The 27,904-nt window shown below is 41.6% G+C and overlaps 1 protein-coding gene across 1 annotated transcript in view; it reads left to right on the forward strand.

Annotated features, from left to right (window-relative positions):
* LOC145343080 (E3 ubiquitin-protein ligase MARCHF3-like) overlaps positions 1 to 27,904 on the forward strand; it is a 75,788-nt gene that overhangs the window by 38,648 nt on the left and 9,236 nt on the right. The window contains exons 2-3 of the mRNA XM_080188929.1: positions 20,084 to 20,323; positions 24,062 to 24,266. Coding sequence (XP_080045055.1) covers positions 20,136 to 20,323; positions 24,062 to 24,266 — 393 coding nt within the window. The 5' untranslated portion in view covers positions 20,084 to 20,135. The remainder of the gene's footprint in view (positions 1 to 20,083; positions 20,324 to 24,061; positions 24,267 to 27,904) is intronic.

Here is a 27,904-nt window from a genome sequence, read left to right on the forward strand (position 1 = left end):
TTTAGGATTTTTTTTATCTTAACTGCTGTACAAATTATTCACAGTTGCTTTAGCTCTTGATTGGCAGACATTATTAAAATGGCATCAAATGTCTGTTTTTTTCTGAAATTTGTATTGCCATCTTAAATCTGGTGACTGCAATTGTCTTTTTAACTCAGAACATTTGTTTACTCTTCCTCGAATTATTTACTCTCCTTGAATCCTTCTAAGCAATACCTTGGTCTCTGTTCCCTTGATGTCAGTTATCTTTAAGATATTCTTTCTGTCCCAATTTTCTGATTACCTGGACAGTAACTTTTTTTGGGAAACTGTCTCAGGTCCTGCCCTGTCGCGTCTTCCTACTGGCAGAGTTGAGAGATGTGAACTTCCTGTTGTCCTTCTTCAAATGCCCTATATCCAGCTAAAACTAAAACTTAAAAGCTTTTGTACCTTACAAGGCCCCCAGTTGCTAAGCAACCACAGCTAGCTTTTTAATCTTCACACCATAGCCCTTGCTAAGCATTATAGAAATACAATTGGAGATGAACCAACCCCCACACATAAAAGCACCTTTGTCCAGCATGAATTTAACTATAGGTTTTACCCTTCCAGGCACAGATACATTAAAATTAAACCAACTTAAAACTATATCTTATCTCTAAATGTTTGCCAATACAAATATAAGCCCCTTAAAATGACCTTGCTTTCCCTAACATCATTGACCCAAAACTGAACTGGACCAGTTAAAACTGACCACGAGCAGGCCAAGGACTGGGAATTCAGTGACCAATAACTTATCTCCTGACTCAAAGCCTACATTCACAAGTCAGGGGGGTGATGGAATATTCTGATTGCCTAGATGAATACAGTTGCAACAATACTCAGCACAACACCATCCAGAAAAGTATAGACTACTCAATCAGCATCTCATCCACCACCAGCACACAGTCACAGCATCTACAAGGTGCACCTCACCAAGGCTCAAAACATTTCCCACACCTGCAAATTCTATCACTTAAAGGCAGCAGATGCATGGGAATACCACCACCTCCCCGCAACCTCACCCCAAGTCACCGATCATCCTGGAAATACATTCCTGTTCTTTCACTGCCACTGGGTTAAAAACCTGACGATCCTTCCTTAGCAGCACTGTGGCTACACCACATGGACTTCAATAGTTCAAAAAGGAGGTTCCCTATCACCATCTCAAGGGCAATTAGGAATGGGAAATAAATTCTGGCCTTGCCAGCAACCCCCCCACACACCACTTATTAACAAATATAAAATAAAAGCTGGGAAGAAAATGAAGCAGGAGGGTGGAAAAGAAGGAAATGCAAACTAAATCTTGAGGCAATGTGCCTGGAAAGGTTTGAATGATTTGAATATTATGTAAATAAATTGTAAACCCGTAGTAACCAAAAAATAGTAAATACTATAATGTGCTCATCATATAACCATATTTAATGGTGCATTTGCTTTTTGCACCAACAGCCACTAGACCAACAAATCAAAATAAAATTATCCAGAGTAGATTTTTTTTAAATGCATCCTGGAAGTATTACAAAGTAGTAATCTAATATCAAAGTTATTTTGCCTCTCCAATCTGTGGTATCATGTGATCAAGATGACTTCCTTCTAATCATTTGTAGACAGCCTTTATCCTGTCTCACTGAGGAAGCTATTTTTAATCATATGTTTAAAAATTTAGTTCAATCATTGTGGATTATAAATTTAAGTTCTGAATAAATCCAATTTTTTAAAAAATTCTAAAAGCTTGTTTTTTAAGTTGTCTTGCAAATAACAATAGTTATCTGTAGACATTCAAATAATTTGGCAGTATAATTTGGTCCTGTTAGTGACATAATTTTAAGGGACCACAAAGAATGCTAAATTTAATAGCAGATATCACCGCTTCTTTTTCTAAAAAAAATGTTGTTTCAAACCCTCTAGTCTGATGCGATATTTCATATCAGTAAAAAAGATCACTGCCTCAGCAGGTGGTCAATGACTGACCTCAGACCAAACAAGATTAAACTTATTTCAGATCTCCAGCATCAGTTGTATTTTAGTTTTATTAAGATTAACACTCTGTGGCTTCCGGATCATGGTTTAATACAAACCAAACCAAAACCAAGCAACGTTGAAAGCATAGTCTAACAAAATGAGAGAGAGAAAAAACATCCCAGGGCTTGTTCTCTTGTGCATCTCTGGTTTCAACTCCTTGGTTCAGTTGAGACCTGGGCCAATTAACAGAATAGTAAAAACAGTAGTTGAACACATTAAAAAGCACAATAATAATTCAACATTTATTTTACAGTTAACAGTTAAATAATGGTTCTATCGCATAGTACACTTTGCATTACCAATTTTAATGTTAAAAATCATTTTTCTAATGGCATTACAGTATCATTTTAAAAAGCCTTGACATAAAGAAAATTGCAGCACAGTATCAGACCCTTCAGCCCTCTAGGTCTGCACCGACCCATGTTACCCTAAACTAAAACCCTCTACCCTTCCGGGGACTGCATCCCGTATTCCCATCGTATCATTATTTGTCAAGACGCCCCTTAAAAGTCACTATTGTGTCTGCTTCCACTACCTCTCCCAGCAGCAAGTTCCAAGCACCCACCCCCTTCTATGTAAAGAACTTGCCTCGTATTTCTCTTTTGCCCCTCGCACCTAGTAATTGACTCTTCCATCCTGGGAAAAAGCTTCAGACTATCCACTCTGTCTATGCCTCTCTAGAATCTTGTAGACTTCTATCAGGTCGTCCCTCAACCTCCGTCATTCCAGTGAGAACAAATCAAGTTTCTCCAACCTGTCCTCATAACTAATGCCTTCCATACCAGGCAACATCCTGGTAAGTCTTTTCTGTACCCTCTCCAAACTCTCCACATTCTTCAAGCAGTGTGGTGGCTAGAATTAAACACTATATTTCCAAGTGCAGCCTAACTAAGGTTCTATAAAGCTGCAACATGACTTGCCAATTTTTAAACTCAGTGCCCCGGCTGATGAAGGCAAGCATGCCCTATGCCTTCTTGACTACCTTCTCCATCTGTATTGCCACCTTGTGACCTGTGTATCTGTACACCCAGATCCCTCTGCCTATCAATAATCTTAAGGGTGCTACCATTTACTGTATATTTCCTATTTGTATTAGACCTTTCAAAAGGCACTATCTCACGTTTGTTCAGATTAAACTTCACCTGCCATCTCTCCGCCAAAGTCTGCAACTGATCTATGTCCTGTTGCATCCTTTGATGGTCCTCATCGCTATCTGCAAATCCACCAACCTTTTGTGTTGTCCGCAAAATTACTAATAAAACCAGTTACGTTTGTATATATATTATAAACAGCAAAGGTCCCAGCACTGATCCCTGAGGAATACCACTTGTCACAGCCCTCCATTCAGAAATGCACCCTTCCGCTGCTACCCTTGATCTTCTTTGACCGAGCCACTTCTGTATCCACTTAGCCAGCTCATCCCTGATCCCAAGCAACTTCACTTTCTGCACCAGTCTGCCGCAAGGCACTTTGTCGAAGGCTTTACTGAACTCCACGTAGGCAACATCCATTTCCCTACCCTCATCGATCATCTTCGTCACTTTCTCGGAAACTCAGTCAAGTTAGTGAGTCACGACTTCCCCTTCACAAAACCATCGCTAATACATCCACTTATTTCCAAATGGGAGTAAATCCTATCTCAAAGAATCCTCTCCAATAATTTCCCTACCACTAATGTAAAGGCTCACTGGCCTGCAATTACCTGGATTATTCTTGCTATCCTTAAACAAAGGAACAACATTGGCTATTCTCCAGTCCTCTAGTACCTCCTCTATAACTAGTGTGGATACAAAGATTTCTCTCAAGGCCCCAGCAATTGCCTCCCTTGCTTCTTTCAGTATTCTGGGTATATCCCATCAGGCCCTCTGGACTTGTCTGCCTAATGTTTCTCAAGAACCCCAATACCATCTCCTTTTTGATCTCAAAATGACTTGAATTATCTCCACATCCTTTCCCAGACTCATCATCCACAATGTCCTTCTCTTTGGTGAATACTGATGCAAAGTACTCATTTAATACCTTGCTCATTTCCTCTGACTCCATGCATAGGTTTCCTCCCCTGTCCTTGAGTGGGACAACGCTCTCTCTGGCCACCCTCTTGCTCTTTTTATATATGTATAAAAAGGCCTGGGATTTTCCTTAATACTGCTGGCCAATGATTTTTCATGACCCCTTTTAGCCTTCCTTACTCCTTGTTTAAGTTTCTTTCTACTTTTCTTGTATTCTGCACTTGCTTCATGTGTTTCCAGCCCCCTAGCTTTGACAAATGCTTCCTTTTTTCTCTCTGACTAGGCTCACAATATCTCTTGTTATCCAAGGTTCCCAAAACTTGCCATACTTATCCTTCATCTTGACAGGAATGTGTCGGTCCTGAATCCCAATTAACCTATACTTGAAAGCCTCCCACATGCCAGATATGGATTTGCCTCAAACATTTGTCCCCAGTCTACATTCTTCAGGCCCTGCCTAATATTGTTGTAATTAGCCTTTCCCCAGTTTAGCACCTTCATTTGCGGACTACTCTTGTCTTTATTCATCAGTACCTTAATGCTTACTGAGTTGTGATCGCTGTTCCCAGACTGCTCCCCTACTGAAACATCAACCACCTGGCTGGGCTCATTCCCTAGTACCAGGTCCACAGTATGGCCCCTTCCCTTGTTGGACTATCTACATACTGTTTCAAGAAGTTCTCCTGCTTGCTCCTTACAAACTACCCCGTTCACACCCTAGCACAAAGTGAGTCCCAATCAGTATAGGGGAAGTTAGAATCTCCCACCACAACAGACCTGTTATTTTTACACCTTGCCAAAATCTGCCTATATATCTGTTCCTTTATTTCACACTGGCTTTTTGGCGGCCTAAGGTAAAACCTCCAACATTGTGACTATACCCATCCATTCCCGAGCTTTACCCACATTGCCTCACTGTATGAGCCCTATGAAGTACAGCTGTGATTTTTCATTAACCAGTAGTGCAACTCCCCCACCCCTTTTACATCCTCCTCTATCCTGCCTGAAACATCTCTATCCTGGAATGTTAAGCTGCCAATCCTGTCCCCTTAACCAAGTCTCCGTAATAGCAAAAACATCATAGTTCCAAGTTCATCTACCTTACCTGTTACACTTCTTGCATTGAAACAAATGCACTTAAGTCCACTAGACCTTCTTTGATCAGCAACCACACCCTACTTTATCTTTGAGTTTTACTGGCTCTATTCTCTAGTTCCCCTTCTGTTAATTCACCTTTGCTTTGGTTCCCACTCCCTGCCAAACTAGTTTTAAATCATCCTGTGTGACACTAGCAATCTCCCGGCCAGAATATTTATGCCCTACCAATTTAGATGCAATGCATCCTCCTTGTCCACGTTCCATGTGCCCAGGAAGAGATCCCAATGGTCCAGATATCTGAAACCCTCCCTCCTACACCAAATGTTTAGCCACGTGTTGAGCTGTAGTATCTTCCTGTTTCTAGCCTCACTGGCATGTGACACAGGCAGTATTCCTGAGATGATAATCCTAGAAGTCCTGTTTTTTAACTTTCTACCTAACTCCCTAAACTGCTGCTACAGGACCTCATCACTCTTTCTACCTATGTTGTTCATACCAACATGTACCACAACCTCTGGCTGTTCACTCTGTCCCTTCAGAATGCTTTCTGCCCATTCAGAGACACCCTGGACGCTAGCACCAGGGAGGCAACATACTATCCTGGAATCTGTTTCATGTCCACAGAAGCACCTATCTGCACCCCTAACTATAGAGTCCCCTATAACTATTGTTCTAGTGCTCTTTGTACCTCTCTGCTTAACAACAGAGCCAGCTGTGGTACCACTGCTTTGGCTGCTGCTGCTGTTATCACCTGATAGGCCATCCACCTCCAACAGCATCCAAAATGGTTTACTTGTTAGAGAGACCATAGGGGATTCCTGCATTGACTGCCTGCCCCTTCTAGTGGTCACCCAGCTATCTGCCTGCACCTTAGGCATGACCACGTCTCTCCATGTCCTATCTATGATGCTTTCTGCCACTTTCATGCTCCTAAGTGCATCCAACTGCTGCTCCAACCTATCCATCAGTTTGTAAGGAGCTGCAATTGGGTGCGCTTCCTGCAGATGTAGCTGTCCAAGATGCTGGAAGTGTCATGGATCTCCCACATCTCACAAGTGGAGCACTTAACCTCACTGACCGAGATTTCTAGCACCAATAAAATTATTTAAGAAAATTTATAAAACTTTTATCTTCACTTTTATCTTCTCACGGTGATCCTTTTTTTTGGTTAGAGTTAGATATATTAGAAACTTTCAAAGGCTTTACAATAATATCACAATTTAAATGAATATGTTACTGTTTGAGTAACAGCAAACTTTGGCCAAATATTATCTTTGCTCAATTTTAAATTTATCTTTATCAAGATGCCAATCTTACAAATTTTGAATTTGCACTGGATAGTTTTTGGGTTAAGCATCACTGATCAACAGAATGTTCTGCAGAATTAGAAATCTTGCATTAATTGCCTTAATTCAATTTATAGATCAGCAAACAAACTAAATAAAGCAGAGATGTTGAAAGAATTCTATATACAATGCTTCTGTTATGTCTTGCTGTTCCCAGAAGTTTAAATATTAGACTTTTAGGCCTGGTTGTCCTGGAGTCCAAAAGCCTTTAAAAATGGCAGAATCTGATTCTGGGATTGTCACCTGTAGCCCTGTTTCCAGCAATTTTACTGGTACAAGATTAGGGTGCAGCAGTAAAATTGCACCCTGTTAATTGCCAGGGCAGACATTTCAAACCTCCAGTCCCTCAACTTGCAATTTTGATGGAGTCAGGCCATTCTGTTAACAGGAGTGGCTCAAGATACCTCCGAGGAGCCATGAATCATGGGAGAGCCCTAGTCCCAAGTCAGTAGCCAAAAAAAATTAAACATTCCCTTCAAAAATGCTTTCTCAGGAAGCTGTCAGTCATAACCATTCATATTATCAATGACAAAAAACTTTTAGCCATTTTGCACCTCGTAAATTGTGTAAATAAGGGCAGGCATTGAAAAAACATAAAATCAAGTTATTACAAAGTAATAAAGATGCCAATCACTTCTTTAAGCTGTTTCAGAATTGCCTGCTGAGCTACGTTGGTTAGCCATTCTTAATGACACCATCTGGCTGCTGTATCCATAGAAACAGAGCAATGGTAAGACACGTTTTTGCGAGTTGACCTCATTATGAATGCTTGGCTGAGCTCCAAGACTGGTTCCCCAGAACAAAATTATATATGTTAGGGGCTTTCTTAATGACATTTAAATCCCATCTGATATTACTACTACATGAGTTAAACTCCAAGGCAGAATATGGCTTGACAGATCTTAACATTTTATTTTTTGTTTAGCAATATGAAGGGAAGTAGCTGAACTGAACAGAGTCTGCTGATGAACTTTCAACAAAGGAATAAAACATTTATTAAACAGGAAAATCAATTTTGTTATAAATGCAGGTGTACAACTATACCTCTGTGGAATTAAAGTTTATTTATTAGTCCCAAATAGCCTTACATTCACACTAATGAAATTACTGTGAAAATCCTCTAGTTGCCACATTCCAGCGCCTGTTCGGGTACACTGAGGGAGAATGGCCAATTCACCTAACCCGCACATCTTTGGACTGTGGGAGGAAATCAGAGCACCTGTAGGAAACCCACACACAATGTGCAAACTCCGCACAGACAGTGACCCAAGCCGGAAATCAAACTGGGTCCTTGGTGCTGTGAAGCAGCAGTGCTAACCACTGTGCCACCCGGATATATATACGGATTTGTAAAGATAACAAGTGACAAAATATATTGTTCGTACTAATATTCACAGTATGTACACAGTTCATGTAAACTAATAGGTGAACTATGGTCAGACACACCACACTCTGAAATGAAGTGACATAAGTCACCCAAAGTAGGTGATATGGATTGCTCAATTCCCTACAGATGCTTGGCACACCAGGAGGCAACTGGTCTTACTGAACTTGGTCTTTAGTATGAACCTTGTAAACTTCTCCCAAACGATGCTTACTTGCGGATGTCATCAACAAGGATCCACCTCCAGCGTTCAATTTCTTTGTACAAAGTTCCTCTCCCTGAGATGGACATATGCAGTGAAGCTTCACTTTCCACAAACTCTTTCAGATAATCAGCCAAGCTAATAGAACATTATTGCTTTACAGGCCTGCAGTACGGAAACATCCAGCCTTTGGCTGTCTCCTTGGATCTTCTGGCTTCTCACAAGCCCACTTTGCATGATTCTGCTCCCTACAGTTTTCTCTCTTTAATTTAGAGCCTTTTTCCTTCTGTCTGGGAAGTGGATCTTCTGTACTTAAGTATTGCCCTTGCAACTATATTATTCTTCAAGCCTTAGCCTTTGCTAAGCATAGAAATAATTGGAATTGAAACCAATCCCCACACAAACAAACACTTTTGTCCAACGTGAATCCAACTATAGTTTTTACCCTTCCAGTAACAAACATTAAATTAAACCCACCTAAAACTACATGTTTCTAATTTTACCCAATAAATCCCTTAAACCTACCTTTTTGTTTTCCTAACATTTTAAAACAACTGGAATCAATAGGATGTGCTTGCTGCTAGTCTATCTCCATCAGAAGACAGACATTCCTAGTCTCGAGATGAATTAAATGGACGGGAAAGATGTTAGAAAACTGGAGGAGAGTGGTCAGAAAGGTTAATCACATGAGATCCAGGGAGAACAAACCAATTGAAAACAAAATTGGTTTGCTGATAGGAGACGGAGGGTGGTGGTAGAGGGTTATTTATCAGACTGGAGGCTTGTGACCAGCGGTGTGCCACAGGGATTGGTGCTGAGTCCCCTATTGTTCGTCTTTTATATAAATGATTTGGATGAGAATATAGGAGGCATGGTTAGTAAATTTGCAGATGACATCAAAGTTGGTGGTGTAGTGGATAGTGAAGAAGGTTATCTCAGACTACAATGGGATCTTTATCAACTGGCCCAATGGACTGAGCAATGGTAGATGGAGCTTAATTTAGATGAATGCGAGGTGTTGCATTTTGGTGAGACAAACCAGGGCAGAACGTACACATTAATGGTGGGGCCTTGGGGAGTGTTGTCGTACAGAGAGACCTGGGTGTGCAGGTACATGGTTCCTAGGTAGACAGGATGGTGAAGAAAGACTGATGAAGGCAAGTGTGCCAAATGCTGAGCATTGAGCACAGGAGTTCAGCCGTAATGTTACAACTGTACAAGACTTTGGTAAGGCCACTTTGGTAGGAAGGACTATTACTTACGGGGCGAAAAACTGCAGCAGGCGACGGTGCAGAGGGACCTCGGGGTCCTTGTGCATGAGTCGCAAAAACCCAGCTTGCAGGTGCAGCAGGTGGTCAGGAAGGCGAATGGGATGCTGGCCTTCATAGCAAGGGGGATTGAATATAAAAGTAGGGAGGTCTTGCTGCAGCTGTATAGGGCATTGGTGAGGCCGCAGCTGGAGTACTGTGTGCAGTTTTGGGCGCTGCACCTGCGCAAAGATATTTTGGCCTTGGAGGGAGTGCAGAGGAGGTTTACTAGGCTGATACCGGAGTTGAGGGGGTTGAGCTATGAGGAGAGGCTGAATAAACTGGGCTTGTACTCGTTAGAGTTTAGAAGAATGAGGGGAGATCTCATTGAGACGTATAAGATGATGAATGGGATGGATAGGATAGAGGTGGAGAGACTCTTCCCGCTCAAAAAAGACAGTAGGACTAGGGGGCACAGCCTCAAGATAAAAGGGGGGCAGTTTAGAACGGAGTTGAGGAGGAACTTCTTCACTCAAAGGGTGGTGAATCTCTGGAATTCTCTGCCCGTTGAAGTGGTGGAGGCTGCCTCGCTAAATATTTTTAAGACGCGGGTTGATGGGTTTTTGAGAGGGGATTAAGGGTTATGGGGAGAAAGCGGGAAAGTGGAACTGAGCAGCGACAGATCAGCCATGATCTTATTGAATGGCGGGGCAGGCTCGAGGGGCTAGATGGCCTACTCCTGCTCCTATTTCTTATGTTATGTTTAGAGCATTGCCTACAATTCTGGTCACCCTGCTAGAGAAAGGATGTTATTAAACTGGAAAGGGTGCAAAAAAAATTTACAAGAATGTTACCAGGACTGAAAGGTTTGAATTATGGCTGGATAGGTTGGGACTTCCCCCTGGAGTGTCAGAAGATGAGGGTGACCTTTATAGAGGTTTATAAAATTGAGGGGATTTGATAAGGTGAATAGCCAAGGTTATTTCCCCAGGGTAGGGGAGCCCAAAACTAGAGGGCAGAGGCTTAAAGTGAGTGAGGAAAGATTTGAAAGGTACCTGAGGGCAACTTTTTCACACACAGTGATTCATATATAGAATAAGCTGCCAGAGGAGGTGGTAGAGACAGGTACAATTGCAACGTTTAAAAGACATGTGGACAGGTACATGGATAGGAAAGGTTTAGAGGGGTATGGGCTAAATGCAGGCAGTGGGACTGGTTCATTTTATGAAACTTTATTGGCATGGACAAGTTGGGCCAAAGGGCCTGTTTCCATGCTGTATATCTCTATGACTCTACTACTGAAAAACAGATGGATCAGCTCAAGCAAAATGCCCTGTAAACTCAAACTCATCGAAAACTCCCTGAACAGACATTTACACATCATGGAATTTTCAACTTTCTCTCACAAATTCCCTAATAACACACATTCCAAAAGGGAAGATAACTTTGAGTTATCAAGAGAACTGAAACAATATTAAAAATGAAACCATCACATTTGGGGTTTATCCCAAAGATGCAATGGGGAATTCCTCTGGGAAGTTCCTAAGTAAACATTTTTCATGCCAATTGTTTGGAAGCCCTAACTTCCTATGGACAATTGTGCTGGGCTGGGAATCATCTGACAAAGCAATTTAAAATTGCTAAGTTCGGGATGTTCTGCCAGTTTTACGCGCAGTTATGCTAAAAGAATACATCCCACGTGAGACGCGTCCCCCACACCCAAGCATCTACTCCTCATTGTATTCCTCACCTGCATAGGATTCCCCAGCAAACCCTCTCACCCCTCCCCTCCCCCCTTAACTTCATCCCCTGAACTGACAAGACCTTCACCCCCTCTGGACTGGACCCCATCTGCTGCCCCAAACCAACCTCACTAACCCCCCACCCTGATGAATGACCTCACACCCCTACCCCCACAGTAATTTGATAATGACCAAAATAATCTTTTGGGTGATATTGGTTGAGGGATTAAGTTCTCTTCCTAATCCAATGCCCAATTTGCTTCCGTATCCCTTTAACACCAGTAAAGCCCTTTTGAACATTTGGCAATGCTCATTCTAGGAACTGTATTTCACAGACTCTCAATCTGCTATTTAAAAAGAATACCCTGCTATCCCCTGCCCTCCCCCCCCCCCCCCTCCATTCTAAATCTCTTACGTTCCATACTTATGTGCCCTTATTCTAGATCCCTGAAGCACTGTCAAGTCTCATATTTTATATGTAAACATTACTTCTCTGGTTAGTACTTCTTGTAATAAACAATATTCAAACAGTGTTTTATATCTGCTTGGAGTGCTGCTTTTACAGTCTTGTTAGCCTGAAGTTTCTCTGTTCTTCCACATCATTCATATTTTTCACCCCTCCCCCTCCAAAGAGCATATATAATTGATCAGAATTTATCACTTAACAGTTGCTAGCAATTTTTCTTCCCCCGTTCCACCAATTTTAGAGTTATCCCCTTGCAGTTTATTATGATTCTCAGATTCATTACTATACATTCTATACCTATTTTAGTATCCTTCATCAATTTAGGCACCACTCCCTTTAGTCCTATATTCAGGTCATTGCTGTATGCAGTAAGCAATAAGTAATCCTAAAACAGAACCTCACAAGACATTGCTGTGCATTTGAAATTATTCGTAGAACTACGATTACACCTTTTTTTTTCTCCATCTAAATAATTTTTAAACACAATTGGTTATCTCCTCACAATCCTATGCCCCTCAATCCTCTCCATTTAAGGCCTGTGTGGTACCTATCCAAAGGCTTTTATAATGCCGACCCACATCTCATCCTCTGCATTTTCCATTCCCTCCTCAAAATCCTTACTGACTGCAGTCTGAGTTAGGAAGTTCAGGATCCAGTCGCAGAGGGAGGTGCCGGCGCCCAGGCCACGGAGTTTGGAGATAAATTTTGTGGGAATATGGTGTTGAAGGCTGAGTTTTAGTCAATAAATAGGAGTCTGACATAGGTGTCCTCGTTATCTCAATGTTCCAGGGTTGAGTGGGAGTTTAAGACATACCCTCATTTTGTGATAGATGCTGGTAACATTTCAAAATGACAACCATCCACACTTTTATACTCTGCATACAAATTAAACTCCATTTTTGGAGGGAGTTTTTGAAGCTTCAAACTTGACTTGTATCGCAACATCCATGATAGTTGCATTATAACTGGAGCTGTAGAATATGAAACCTCTCATCTGTGCTAAGAAACTTTGGTGGATATCAGATAATCTGGTATGAACCATCAATCAAACCGTGATAGATGCAGCAACAATTTGCATTTATAAAGCATCTGCAACATGATAAAATCTTTCAAAGCATTCACCGGCACAGTGTAAAACAAAATGTGACCCTAAGTCACATAAGGCGATACTTGGGAATATAACAAAAAACTTAGTCAGGCATATAATGTACATAATCGTTCAGCTGAGGGAACTAAATGTAATATCTCCAAATTTGCAGATGACACAAAACTGGGTGGAAAGATGAGCTGTGAGGAGAATACAGAGCTGCTTCAGTGTGATTTGAGAGTGGGCAAATGCATGGCAGATGCAGTATAATGTAGACAACTGTGAAATAATTCACCTTGGTAACAAAAACAAGGCGGCAGATTGGGAGAAGGGAATGTGCATTGAGACCTTGGTGTCCTTGTACACCAGTTGCTAAATGTAAGCACACAGGTGCAGCAAGCAACGAAGATGGCAAATGGTATGTTGACCTTCATAGTGAAAGGATTTGAATACAGGATCAAGGGATGTCTTGTGCATTAATACGGCCTTGATGAGACCACCCCCAGAATATTGTGTGCAGTTTTGATATCTTTATTTGAGGGAGGACAGTGAAGATTTACCAGACTTATTACAAGGATGGCAGGACTAACATATGAGGAGAGATTGAGTTGGTTAGGATTATGTTCATTGGAGTTCAGAAGAATGAGGGGTGGATCTTGTAGAAACCTATAAAATTCTCACAGGACTAGACAGGGTAGTTGCAGGAAGGATGTTTCCAATGGCAAGGGTGTCCAGAACCAGGGGAATAGTCTGAGGATACAGGATTGTAAGAAGATTCACAACACCAAGTTAAAGTCCAACAATCTTGTTGGATTTTAACCTGGTGTTGTGACTTCTTGCTGTGCTTATCCCAGTCCAACACTGGCATCTCCACATCATGGATACAGGATAGATCACTTAGGACTGAGATATGGAGAAATTTCTTCACCCTGGGCTTGATAAGCCTATGGAATTCACTACCATAGAAAGCAGTTGAGGCCAAAACATTGTATATTTTCACAAAGAAGTTATATATAACTCTTGATGCTAAAGGAATCTAAAGATATGGGAGAAAAACAGGAACAGGTTGTTGAGTTGGTTGCCAAATGTTTGCCCACTCACTCAACCAATCCAAATCCCTCTGGAGACTCTTTGGGGTGAATTTAACTGTCCCGCCCACCACAGGAATCAGAACAGGCAAGAGGCAGACCATGGAAGGGTCTGTTGACCTTGGGCTGTTCATGGGGCAATTGAGGTAGAAAATCCTGCTCTTTGTCCTCTTCACATCTTGCTTCCTCTTCATAACATAAAACCACCTTAATAGGTACTAGCGTTTACTCCAGGATAGTCTTACAGAGGAAGGAATGTGGGTAGTGAGCCAGAAGTACATTTGATTAGAGTTATCAGATCATTCTTTTTACCGCTGCCCCCTTTCTCTCTCAACACACGTGTACATAATTTCTGAACTAGTACAGCTAAATGTGTCAATGTCAATGTCAATGTCAATTTTAATACCCATTGTTGTCATTCCTGTGAGCAACAGCACCTCGATCCCAAATAAGGGGGGAGGCAGAGTAACTTAGTTTTTTGGCAGCCAGGTGGTACATTGTTTTGGGTTAGTTGAATTGGACTTGATTCAGTTATTTGGAGAATTTGCTGATAATGTTGATTTTGACTTCAGAGCTCAATCTGCACTTCTACTATAACAAGCAGTGTTTGATTCTGTTCTCCTTGCCCAAGACATCTTGCAGCTTTTGACATCCAAGTCCAAGTTGGACAGTTGAGTCATAGCACTGTGTTGTAAGATCAATCGCCTTCAATTCTGCAGCAAATTTTCTTGGGGGCCCCATTCGCCTCCAGTCTGATCCAGATGACCACACCCGCATGCTAGGCTGTCCTTGAAAATCCATTTGTGGAGAAGGTGTGATGTCCATGCATGGAGAGCGCAAATCATATTGAGTGTATTGCACTCTTCAAAAAAAGGTTGAACCCTGGAGGCTCCACTGTTTGGTCACTCACCAGATCTTTGGTGACATGGGTGTCAACCCAAAGGGTGGACTATTTGTCATCACTCAAAACATTCATAGAACTCTAGAAATATTTCATTTTATTGAACCAAGAAAATTTGCTTCAGAATTGAAGGCAATTGATCTGACAACACAGTGCTATGATTCAACTATCCAATTTAGACTTGGATGTCAGAAGCTGCAAGATGCCTTAGGCAAGGAGAATAGAATCAAACACTGCTTGTTATGGTAGAAGTGCCAAATTGAGCTCTGAAGTCAAATCAACATTATTAGCAAATTCTCCAAATAACTGAATCAAGTCCAATTCAACTAGCCCAAAACAATCCACCGCCTGCATGCCAAAAAACTAAGTAATTCTGCCTCCCACCATATTTGGAATTGAGGTGCTGTTGCTGACAGTAAATACAATTGTGAAACATGGCACTCTCAATGACATACTCGGGGAGTCCTGCACAATTAAAGTTGTTGTCCTTGAGATGAAGTATTAGGCAAAGTCTTCCTCCTGGTTACGTGGCTGCTGACAATCATGTGGCAGTGTTCAAGGAAAGAAGAATTTGTATTTATATGGTACTTTTCATGATTTCCGGATGCCCCAAAACACTTGACAGTTTTTGAAGTGTCACCATTGTTGCAGTAGAAGGAAATGTGGCAGCTAATCTTTACACAAACACTGATAAGAGATCACAATCTCTTATCTTTCAAGCAACTTGACAAAAAAACAATTGACCAGAACCTATATATGATATTATTGAATTAGTAGAACAATGCCTCTCCCCTTCATCTCTGAATAGTGCAATGGGATCTTGTACCTGCACTTAAAGTAAAGGAGAGATTCTATTTAACTTTTCACTCAAAACATAGCAACTTTTTTTATTCTTTCATGGGATGTGGATGTTGGTGACCAGATTGGTTCTATCCCTAAATACCTTTGAACTGAATGATTTGGTGGGTCATTTCAGAGGGCAGTTAAGAGTCAACCACATACTGTGAATCTGGAGTCACATGTAGGTCAGATCAGGTAAGGATGGCTGATTCCCCTCCCTAAAGGACATGAGTGAACCAAATAGGCTTGCATGACAGCCAAAAGTTTCATGCAATTCCAGAATTTTTATTAATTGAATTTAAACCCCACCAGCTGCCATGGTAGGATTTGAACCCATGTCCTAGATCATCAGTCTGGTGACATTATCACCATGCCATCATCTCCCCTTGGCCCTTGATGGTTGTGCCCATCTTTCTCCTATAATCCCAAACTTGAACCTTACAGGTGAATAACATTGGCCCTGCCAAAGGGTATTGAATGTATGGAATTCATTGCCAAAGAAGGCTGTGGATGCCAGGGCATTGAGTAAATTTAAGACAGTTGAATAGATTCTTGATTGGCCAGGGAATGAAAGGTTTCTCAACCCCATTCTCCTACCTTTTTCCTATAACCTATCAGCCATGATTGAAGGGTGGGGCAGACTCGATGGACTGAACGGCCTAATTCTCCTCCTATATTTTATGATCTTTATGGTGATTTTAATGTTACATTGTCCGTTTTGTAGGAAATGCAGCAATTGTGCAGATCTTGCACAATGATCTGATATATATGATATCATTGAATTAATAGAACAATGATTTTCTCTGTCTTTTAGTCTTTTGGCTGTCAGTTGTTTTTGGAGCTTTTAAGGGGCGTCTGGGTGAATAGGATGGAAATAGAGGGATATGGTCCCTGGAAGGGTGGACGGTTTTAGTTCAGTTGGGCAGCATGGTTGGTGCAGGCTTGGAGCACAGAAAGGCCTGTTCCTGGGCTGTAATTTTCTTTCTTTCTATGTATAACTTATTGACATTTCAGATATTTGTAAAGTGACTTCCATGACACCCAGGAATCATCTCCAGGGGCTCCCAGTGGCAACAGCCTTCTGTTTCCCAAATTCCTCCCTTGCCCTCAACAGGGTAGCATGGTGGCACATAGCACTGCCTCAGTGCCAAGGACCTGGATTCAATTCCAGCCTTGGTGGCTGTCTGTGTGGAGTTTGCGCATTTTCCCCTTGTCCTCTGGGAGCTCTAGTTTCCTTCCACAGTCCAAAGCTGTACAGGTTAGGTGGATTGGTCATGCTAAATTTCCCCATGGTGTCCAAAGGTGTGTAGGTTAGGTTTATCAGCCATGGTAAATGGATGGGATTACAGGAATAGAGCGGGGGTTTAGGCCTAGGTAAGATCCTCTTTCAGAGAGTCAGTGCAGATGCAATGGGCTGAATGGCCTACTTCTGCACTGTAAGAACTCTGAAATCTAGATGGGAGCATAGGGAAATTTATATAAATAAGCCCCAACAATTACAATCCACGTCTTTGACATGTCGGTAGTTTCTGGGTCTGCTGCCTGCTTAGAGGTTCTTGCACATCATTTCTGATTCCATGCTAAGATTAGGGCCACTGAAATGAACTGTGCAGAACAGGACCATTCCTTCCTAAAGAACTAGTCGCTTAGCCTAATTTCTGTGCTCTTTCATCATACTTTTTGAAATTCTTATTTTCCAAATATTTATCCAATTTTCATTTATAAGCTAAATATGATTTCTGCTTCTACCTCATTTTTTTTTTATTCCATGCCGTAACAACCTTCTGTATATAAATTTTGTCAGGCCTTTTGTTCATTAGTGATCTTGCATTTGATTCATTGAATACTAGAAATGGCTTTCCCCTCTGTACCTTTATCAAAGCCTTTCATTTGTGATTGTAAATATCACAATCAAACTTTATCTTAAATTTCTGTACGTAAATATCCTAAATTGGGGCAAGGCCAGTTTAGATGGTATCATGCAAGAACTTTCATAAGTTAATTGGGGAGTCAAAGGGATGTCTAGTAAGTGGCATGCTTTCAAAAGTGTGTTAACCAGGGTTCAGGGTAAACACATTCCTCTTACAGTGAAGGGCAAGGCTGGCAGAAGTAGGGAGCCCTGAACGACTCAGGATATTGAGGCCCTGGCCAAGAAGAAAGAGGCACATGACAGACATAGGCAGCTGGAATCAAGTGACTCTCTTGAAGAGTATAGGGATGTAGAAGTAGAGTTAAGAGTGAAACCAGGAGGGCAAAAAGGGGACACAAAATTGTTTTGGCAGATAAGGCAAAGGAAAATCCAGAGAGCTTCTACGAATACATAAAGGGCAAAAGAGTAACAAGGGAACGAGTAGGGCCTCCTTAAGGATCAACAAGATCACCTATGCGCAGATCCACAAGAGATGGGTGAGATCCTAAATGAATATTTTTCCTCCGTATTTACTGTTTGAAAAAAGCACGGATATTAGGGAACTTGGAAATATTGATGTCTTGAGGAGTGTACATACTACAGAGAAGGTAGCGCTGGAAGTCTTAAAGCGCATCAAGGCAGATAAACCTGAGGGACCTGATGAAGTGTAACCCGGGACACTGGAGGCTAGGGAGGAAATTACGGGTCCCCTAGTCAAGATGTTTGAATCGTTGATAGTCACAGGTGAGGAGCCTGAAGATTGGAGAGTGGTAAATGTTGTGCATCTTTTTAAAAAGGGCTGCAGGGAAAAGCCTGGGAACAACAGGCCAGTGAGCCTCACATTGGTGGTGGGTAAATTGTTGAAAAGTATTTTGAGAGACAGGATCTGCAGGCATTTAGATGCAGAGACTGATTAGGGACAGTCAGTATGGTTTTGAGTGGAAAATTATATCTCACAAATTTAATTGAGATTTTTGAAGGGGTAACCAAGAAGGTAGATGAGGGCAGTGCAGTTGATGATGTCTACATGGACTTTAGCATGGTAGGTTGTTGCATAAAGTTAAATCTCATAGGATTCAGGGTGAGGTATCTAAATGGATACAAAATTGGCTGCTTGACAGAAGGTGGAGGGTGATTGTAGAGTTTTTTTTTCAAACTGGAGGCCTGTGACTAGCGGTGTGCCTCAGGGATCAATGCTGGGCCCGCTGTTATTTGTCATTTATATTAATGATTTGGATGAGAAATATAGGGGGCATGGTTAGTAAGTTTGCAGATGACACTATGGTGGCACGGTGGACAGTGAGGAAGGTTATCTCCAGTTGCAGCGGGATCTTGATCATTTGGGCCAGTGGGCTGACGAATGGCAGATGGAGTTTAATTTAGACAAGGCAGGACTCGCTTAGTTAATGGAGAGTTGGGAGAGTTACAGAACAAATAGATCTAGGGGTACATGTTCATAGCTACTTGAAAGCGGAGTCACAGGTAGACAGAGTGGCGAAGAAGGCATTTGGCATACTTAGTTTCATTCGTCAGAACATTGAATACAGGAGTTGGAACATCTTGTTAAAGTTGTACAAGACATTGGTAAGGCTACACTTGGAATACTGTGTGCAATTCTGGTCACCCTATTATAGAAAGGATATTATTAAACTAGAAAGAGTGCAGAAAAGATTTACTAGGATGCTACTTGGACTTGATGGATTGAGTTTAGGAGAGGCTGAATAGACTGGGACTTTTTTCTCCTCTGTGTAGGAGGCTGAGGTGTGACCTCATAGAGCTCTATAAAATAATGAGAGGCACAGACAAGGTAGATGGTCAATATCTTTTCCCAAAGTTAAGAGTGTCTACAATTAGAAGACATAGGTTTAAGATGAGAGGGGAGAGATACAAAGTGTCCAGAGGGGCAATTTTTTGTCTGAGGGTGGTGTGTCTGGAACAAGCTGCCAGAGGTAGTAGTAGAGGCAGGTACAATTTTATCTTTTAAAAAGCATTTAGATAGTTACATGGGTATGAGGGATATGTGTCAAATGTGGGCAATTGGTATTATTTTAGGGGTTTTAGAAGAAAGGGCGGTATGAGCAAGTTGGACCAAAGGGTCTGTTTCCATGCTGTAAACCTCTGTGACTAAGTTTAAACAAAAAGGTCAAGTTTCTCTCACCTCTTATAATACCACTGTCTCTTAGCATCATCTTAGTGAATCTCTTCTGTATCCACTCTGTGCTTTGACCTCCTTCCTTAAATAAATCCTACATAATGGGTCACAATGTTCTACTTGATATTTCAGCTTATTATTAATTTGTAATAGGTTAGCATTACCTCTTTGCGTTTGGTATTATCTTATCTTGAAAGTCCAAAACACATACATACCCTTAAGTGGCGCAAAGTGCCAACAACACAAGATGGCTGCTGTGAAAAATGGTAGTTGTTATTCCAGTACTGTTTGAGGAGGTAGTGGATGTTGTTCTGCTGAGGTTAGCACTAAAGCACTTTTTATTGAAGTTTTAGTCTGCATCTAATTCTTTTTATACAAGTCTTGTAGGATGTGAAGAGTGGGGAAATTGATAATCTGATCAGCCCAAAATTTCCCCCACCTATGAATTCCTCCAGATTTAATTTATTAATTGTTTAGTTAATTCTTACACCTGACATGGGAATGTGTTTTGTTTTGGCAACAATCTGTCCAGATTTTAATCACTTGAATCTATTTTTCCCCACTTTTAGATGGAAATATGAATGTGGATCGCACTAATTGACTGAGTAATTCCCTGTTGCCATGACAACTGGCCATTGCAATCAACGACCTGAGGTCCTTTCAGACTGTACTAGCTTGGCACCTTTAGTAAAAACAGTGGAAGATCCTGCTGATATTGTGAATGGGCAGCCACAATATGTCATGCAAGTTTCAGCTAAAGACGGGCAACTGCTGTCAACAGCAGTGGTTAAGACACTGAACACACACAGGTACAATAAATTTTCTATTGGATAATTTTCAGAAATACAAAGGAAAAGAGAATTTTTCTCGTCTGAATTGTTATTTGATTAGTGTTATGCAACGCATCTGTGTGTCTAGTCACCAGTCGTGCTATGAAGTCACCAGAGGCATGTGTAGGTTTTATCTCTTGGACTTCAATCTGGCAAAAGCTATTAAATAAATTAGATGAGTTGATTCAAAACCCACAATGTGGCACCTTCTCATTTATTGCCTTGTTAGTCAAACATCCAATATGTAACTGTTCGGTTACATACTGACCTTGTACTTTGGAAGCAAACAGAACTTTTCCAGACAGCTAGCAGACATTTCTACTTTTGCAAAAAAAACTGTGTTTACCGTAAACCAGGGGTGGAACCTATTCATGTAGTGCTCCCATTTCAATGTTCTTCTTGCGTATTTCAGCAAGATAGGTTTAGCACAGCGTCAACCATAAATTTAAAAAAGCAATCAATGCTAAATAAATTGATCATTTTTAAAAAGAAGTACTAAAAATGTCCATTTTAAAAAATGCCAAGCAGCAAATCTAACTGGCAAAATCCTCTTTGATTAAGAAACCGATCTAGAACGACAGTCTAGGCTCCAATTTGTGGTCACGAGAGAAGTAGTGGGCACCACTGCTGAGCTAAGGCATTAAGTTTACATTGCATTCGCTTCTGGCACATACCCCATTCTGACCACATTTGGAATATTGTGTTCAGTCCTGGTCACCTCATTATAAGAAGGATGTAGAAGCATTGGAGAGGGTGCAGAGGAGATTTACCAGGATGCTGCCTGGTTTGGAGGGTTGGTCTTATGAGGAAAGGTTGAGGGAGCTGGGACTTTTCTCTTTGGAGTGGAGGAGGATGAGAGGCAACTTAATAGAGGTTTATAAGATGATGAGAGAGATTGATAGAGTGGACGTGCAGAGACTATTTCCTCGGGTGGATGTCGCTGTTACTAGGGGGCATAACTATAAGGCTCATGGTGAGAGATATAGGAGGGATGTCCGAGGTAGATTCTTTACTCAGTGGTTGGGGTGTGGAATAGACTGCCTGCTGTGATAGTGGAGTCGGACACTTTAGGAACTTTCCAGCAGTTATTGGGTAGGCACATGGAGCATGCCAGAATTATAGGGAGGGGCTAGCTTGATCTTGGGATTGGACATAGCTTGGCACAACATTGAGGGCTGAAGGGCCTGTACTGTGCTGTAATGTTCTATATTTCTAAATCATACAAAAGTGGCAGTTAGAAGGGGCCTGCCCTTCAGCCTGGGTTCCTTTCTCTCCCACCCTGCTTTCCTGGGTCTGGAATGTTTGGATATGTTACTGCTGCGGAGGAATTCATAATGGCTGTAAAGGTGCCATGTTGTGCTTCCACACATCATTATATCTGAAATCCCAACTATCTCAGACAGTGGGCTAGGAAGGGCACTGTTGCTGTGAATGCTGTTCCTGTGGTCTGACCATTGCGTTGACGTTTTGATATCTGTGCTCCTTTAGGGAGCTGGCATCTGGGAGGGAGAGAAGTAATGCGTAGTTCTATTCTGGTACAAAACTTAACATTGTAAGCTATGAAACTGGGACTTAGACAAGTTGGTGGAATGGGAAGGCAAGTAGCAGATGAAGTTTAAAGCAGTGAGAAATGTGAGCTGATTTAGTTCAGTAGAAAGAACATCAAGAGACAATATACAATAAAGGGTGCAACTCAAGCTCTGAAGGTGCAGAGGAACCTGGGTGTTTATCTGCAAAATTCATGAAAGATGACAGGTTGAGAGTGTAGTTAATAAAGTATACAGTATCTTAGTCTTTATTCGTAAGAGCATAGAGTGTAAAAGCAAAGAGGTTACGTTGTACTTGGATGAAAGCTGGAATATTATGTCCAATTCTTGGCACCACACTTTAGGAAGGACGTGAAGGCATTGGACAAATGCAGAAAAGATTCACAAGAATAGTTCCAAGGCTGAGGAGCTTCAGTTATGAAGATGGATCGAAAAAGTTAGGACTGTTGTCCTTAGAGAAAACACTAAAAGGACATCTGATAGAGGTGCTCAAAATTATGAGGCTCTGGAGAGAATAATAGGGAAAATCCGTTCCCATTTCTGAATGCGAGGACACAGATTGAAAGTAATTTGGAGAAGAAGCAAAACTAATGAGGAAAAAACTTTCATACAGCAAGTGGTTAAGACCTGGAATGCACTGTCTGAGAGGGTGGTGGAAGTAGGTTTCATCCAGACATTCAAAAGGGAATTAGATTGTTATTTGAAAAGGAAAAATGTGCAGACTGATGGAGAAAGTAGGAGAATGGCACTAAGCTCATTCGGAGAGGCGCAATGTAGACATGATGGATTTAATGCCCTCCTGCACTATAACAGTTGTGTGATTGTAATATTAATATGATGGAGTGACACAGTGGTTAGCACTGTTGCCTTGTGGTGCCAGGAATGCAGGTTCGATTCTGAATTAATGATTGTGTGGAGTTTGCCCTTTCCTCTGGGTGCTCTGATTTCCTCCCACAGTCCAAGGATGCACAGGTTAGGGTGAAGTGGCCATGGTAAATTGCCCCTTAGTGTCCAAAGATGTGTAGTTTAGGTGGATTAGCCATGATAAATGTGTGAGGTTACTGGGATAGAGCAGGGAGGTGGGCTTGGGTAAAATGCTCTTTTGGGGGGTCGATGTAGATTTAATGGGCTGATTGGCCTCCTTCTGCACTGTAGGGGTTCTGTGACTTGATTTTGCAGTCTTCTAGATTGTGTTCAGTTCTGGTCACCTCATTATAAGAAGGATGTGGAAGCATTGGAGAGGGTATGGAAGGACTGGGTTATGAGGAAAGATTGAGCAAATTGGGGCTGTTTTCCCTTGAAAGACAGCGACTGAGGGGGGTCTAAGAGGTATATAAGATTATGAAGGGTATAGATAGAGTAAACAGTGGTAAGCTATTTCCGATGTTAGAAACGCACAGTACGAGGGGCCACAGGCTTAGGGTGAGGGGGAGAGGTATAACACAGATATTAGAGGGAGGTTTTTCACACAGGGTAGTGGGGGTATGGAATGCTCTGCCAAGCACAGTGGTGGAGGCAGGCACGCTGGAGTTGTTTAAGAGTTACTTAGACAGGCACATGAGTGGGTTGGAGATGGGAAGATATAGGAGATTGCTTTAAATAAGGTTCATTAGCATTGGGACGTCCCTGGTAATGTATAAGGATGTGGAATGATGCTAATGTTTTTCTCTTTTAATTCACAGGTTTTAAGTCGGTCTGCCTTGTTGTCCAACAAGGGGCATACACGCGATGGATTGTACCAGGGCTGCTCTTGGATGTTCGAGAGTAGCCTAGTACTTCATGTTGTTAGTGTGTGCTTAAACTGGACCAGATGCTGGGCAACACGACAGCTCAGTGACTATCACTGTTTGCTGTGCAGACACATGGATTTGGGCCGGTGTCTGTGGGAGTTTGCGCATTCTCCCCGTGCTTGCGTGGGTTTTCTCCAAGTGCTCCCGGTTTCCTCCCACACCCCAAAGATGTGCTATTAGGCTGATCAGAGGTAATAAATTGTCCCTAAATTAGTTTTCCCTCAATGTGGAATGCCATAAGCATCAATAAGGGTCATGGGTGGAGGGGGGACTTGTAATGTTTAAAATTTGGGCCAAAAGGCCTGTTTCCCGGGCTGTTTTTGTTCTTTGTGTTCAACATAGTGTTGAATTTGGCATTGATAAACCTCTCACTTTTGCAGCACACTGCATGACCGACCAATATGCAGGATCTGCCATGAAGGCAGCAACCAAGAAGATCTACTGTCCCCCTGTGAGTGTACAGGAACCCTAGGAACTATTCACAGAAGCTGCCTGGAGCACTGGCTGTCTTCCTCAAACACCAGTTACTGTGAACTCTGCCATTTCAAATTTTCAGTGGAGCGTAAAACTAGACCATTAACAGAGGTCAGTAAGTCATGTGTGTCCATAAATAATGTGTCCCAAAAATAATTTAGGATGTGCTGCAATTAATGTGTATTTTTTTGAAAAACAATTTGGGTGTGGTTGTGAAAATTTGAGTCTGCAGAAAAGCCTTTGTTCAAATAACCAGCCATAGAGTTGCTTTCAAGGAAGATCTTTCAGTTTGGGCCAAGGCAGTTTCTGGAGTGCAGTGGGGAAGCTTAATTTCTTATGAAACTCGTGTTATATCTGATAATGAGATTGGGGATCTGAAATGGAAATATTTCCTGTTCAATATTAACATCCATTAATGAGCACACATTTCAGGCTTTTTTTAAAATTGTTTTTATTATCTGATCAATGATCCGAATTCTCTGGCTGTTCACTCGTGCTGGATTCTCTGGTCCGATTGGCAGTGCACGCCCATTGTGGGTTTCCTAGCGGTTGGGGTGGCTACAATGGGAAATCCCACTGACAGCAGCAGGACTGGAAGATCCTTGCTGCTAGCAAACGGTACATCACTTCTCACTGTCAAGTAAACCCGTTGATGGGAGGCTAGAGAGTTTTGTTCAATGAGTTTTCTTAATTGGAACAACTACTTTCCCCCTCAATACTCTCCATTCAAATTTGGAGACTTGCTAAATTGTTGTTCCAATATTCACCTGTAGAAAGAATGCCACATTAAAGTTTCAACAACTGTTAATGTCAGTGAGATGCAAGTTTGAAGTTGTAAATTTCACCTTTTCCCATTTGAAGTTCATTTTCATTGCTCCCTAAAATTGCAACATATAGCAGTAAATATTTACATTATTGACCACCTTTTAAACTAATATATATTAGTTTAGATATATATATATATATATATATATATATATATCTCCTAATTCTGAGGATTCTCTGTCCTCCTGCGCTCCTTTATTACTTTGGAGTTGTCCCATTACCCCTCTCAAATAAAGTTGGTAAAATAATAGCCAATCTGACATTATGCACTGAAAGAACAAAGTCCTAGTCATCTATTTTCAGAGGATTCCTGAACTGTGATTGTCAGTCAGAAGAAAGACTTGAAAATGTTTTATCTGGTACAGATTATTCATGAAAGAGAGAGAATTGAGATTTTTCTTTTTTATTCATTCATGGGACTTGAGCGGCACTTGCTGGCCAGCATTTATTGTCCATCCCTAGTTGCCTTTGAGAAGGTGGCAGTGATCTGCTGCCTTAAATCGCTGCAATCCACGCGCTGCGGGTTGACCCACAATGCTGTTAGGGAGGGAATTCCAGGATTTTGACCCAGCGACTGTGAAGGAACAGCAATATGTTTCCAGGTCAGGATCGACCGCTTCATGCACCCCCAAGCCTTGCTTTCCTCTGTCAAAACTGCTCACTGCTGCAGGATTATCCTGGATAGCTAAAGGCAACTGCTTACTTTCTTTACTGCAATGCAAACTATATCATTAAACCTCTTTCTCTTCCATCCAGACACATCTTCAATTATGAAGAGCTTATTTGTTTGCTTATCACAGGTATTGAGGCCATCTGTTCAGCTGCCTCTGCTACATACCATCCCCATCCCACCTTCCAGCCAATTGCCTATTATTTTTAACATCATCTCTCCTATCTCATCAATAATTTTTACTCTATCCTTAAAGTTACAAAGCCAATGCTCAACATGAACCAGCAAACCGAAATGCATACCTTGCTTTCTCCAAAAACCAAATTCAAAATCCAATTGAATTCAGTTGAAGGTTTGCACAAGGGAGGCGAACACAATCCAAGTTGACAAGATGAGGCATTGCACCCCATCTTGGACTTGATCTCAGCCAAAAGCCTGAAGTGATAGAATCCAGTTGCTTTATCTCTTGACTCCATTCCCATTAGATGGTTGACTATCCAAATTTTGTTCCTGGCCTCCATAACAGCTGCATAATAAATAGCATTCTTCAGACACTTTCACCTATCACCCTTTTACCACTCCCTGCTCAAAAAAAAATCTACTGTGCTGATCTTCTAAACTACATTTCCAAACTCTCTTCCTTCTCAATTTCCATGTTCAACCTTACTGGCCCCTTCACTCCTGCCACAGCACTGAAATTACTCTGATCAAAGTTGTAGTGACATATATTCTGTGACGATCCCACCTTGTTCATCCTGATATCTCTGTAGACTAGTAGTCGAACACACCTTCCTCCGCGAACACCTCTCCTGTCTGCCACTTAGCTCAATGATATTACCCTCACTTGATTTCACCTTTTCCTTATCCAGTCATAGCAAGAGCATCCCCTGACCAACTTCCACATTACATCAGGAGTTATAAAGGGTCATTTGTGGCCTTGTCCCTTTTTTTATGGGTGGCACAATAGTTAGCACTGCTGCCTCTCAGCACCAGGGACCCAGGCTTGATTCCTGGCAAGGTCTGCACGTACTTTCCATGTCTGTGTGAGCTTCCTCCAGGTGCTCCGGCTTCCTCCCATAGGCTAAAAGATATGCTGCTAGGTGCATTGGCGATGCTAAATTCTCCCTCAGTGTACCCAAACAGGCACCAGACTGTGGCAACTAGGGGAACTTCACAGTAGCTTCATTTGCAGTGTTAATGTAAACTTAAAACTTTAAATTTTTCCCCTTTTGGCCACAAATATCGGAGCAAATATCTGGCATAATCCAAGAAACTCACATGAATTTAAACAACTTGTATCGAAGTCTGAGTCAAAGTGTAAATATTTTAATTTATAAATGCTAATGATTATTTGTATTAATATAGAATCTTACAATGCAGAAGGAGGCCATTCGGCCCATCCAGTCTGAACCAACCTCATCCCATCCAGGACCTATCCCCATAATCCCATGCACCCTAGTTAGTCCCCCTTGCACCAAGGGTCAATTTAGCATGGCCAATCCACCTAATCTGCACGTCTTTGGACTCTGGGAAGAAACCGGAGAACCCGGAGGAAAGCCACGGAGACACGAGAATGTACAAACTCTGCACATACAGTAACCCAAGCCAGGAATCAAACCCAGGTCACTGGCGCTGTGAGGCAGCAGTGCTAACCAGCATGCCACCCCTTTACTAAGTACCCACTTGAATATTTGAATACCCTTGCCATTTTATCAAACATTTCGGAAATGCATTTTAAAAGCCCAACTTTTCCAATGGGTAAGTGGAATGTCGGGAGTATAAGAATCGCAATATAGGAATTTCATCAGTTGCTTTTTGAATATTAAGTTAAGGTTTTTCTTCTTGAAGAAAGCAGTGTTTCTAGTACGCAAAGTAACAAGGATGTCATATGAGTGATGTATTGCAGTTATGGACTCTTTGGCAGGATTATTCCTTTAATCAGCCAGGAGAGTTGTTCCAGTCTCAGAAATTTTTTCAATTTTGAATGAAAACGTCCAAGTTTGGAACATCTATTCTTCATCAGGCATTTCATTTTTAAAAAATTGATTTAGATGGTTGGAAAAATTTGCACCATCTCGGGTTTCATAAATTACCTGCACTTAAAGGCTTGCTTATGTGTTGAGCTAAATAATGGGCGTTTAATAGCATGGGCAAATGACCATTCTTATGTAAGCCTAGGCAATAAGTGTAGGCACGCTATTCAACTCTGAGGGACATCATGACAAATTAGGAATGGGGGCTGGGAAACCAGCAT

Source organism: Carcharhinus amblyrhynchos, chromosome 5, assembly GCF_965287045.1.
Source record: "Carcharhinus amblyrhynchos chromosome 5, sCarAmb.v2.hapA, whole genome shotgun sequence".
Taxonomy (NCBI): Eukaryota; Metazoa; Chordata; class Chondrichthyes; order Carcharhiniformes; family Carcharhinidae; genus Carcharhinus; species Carcharhinus amblyrhynchos.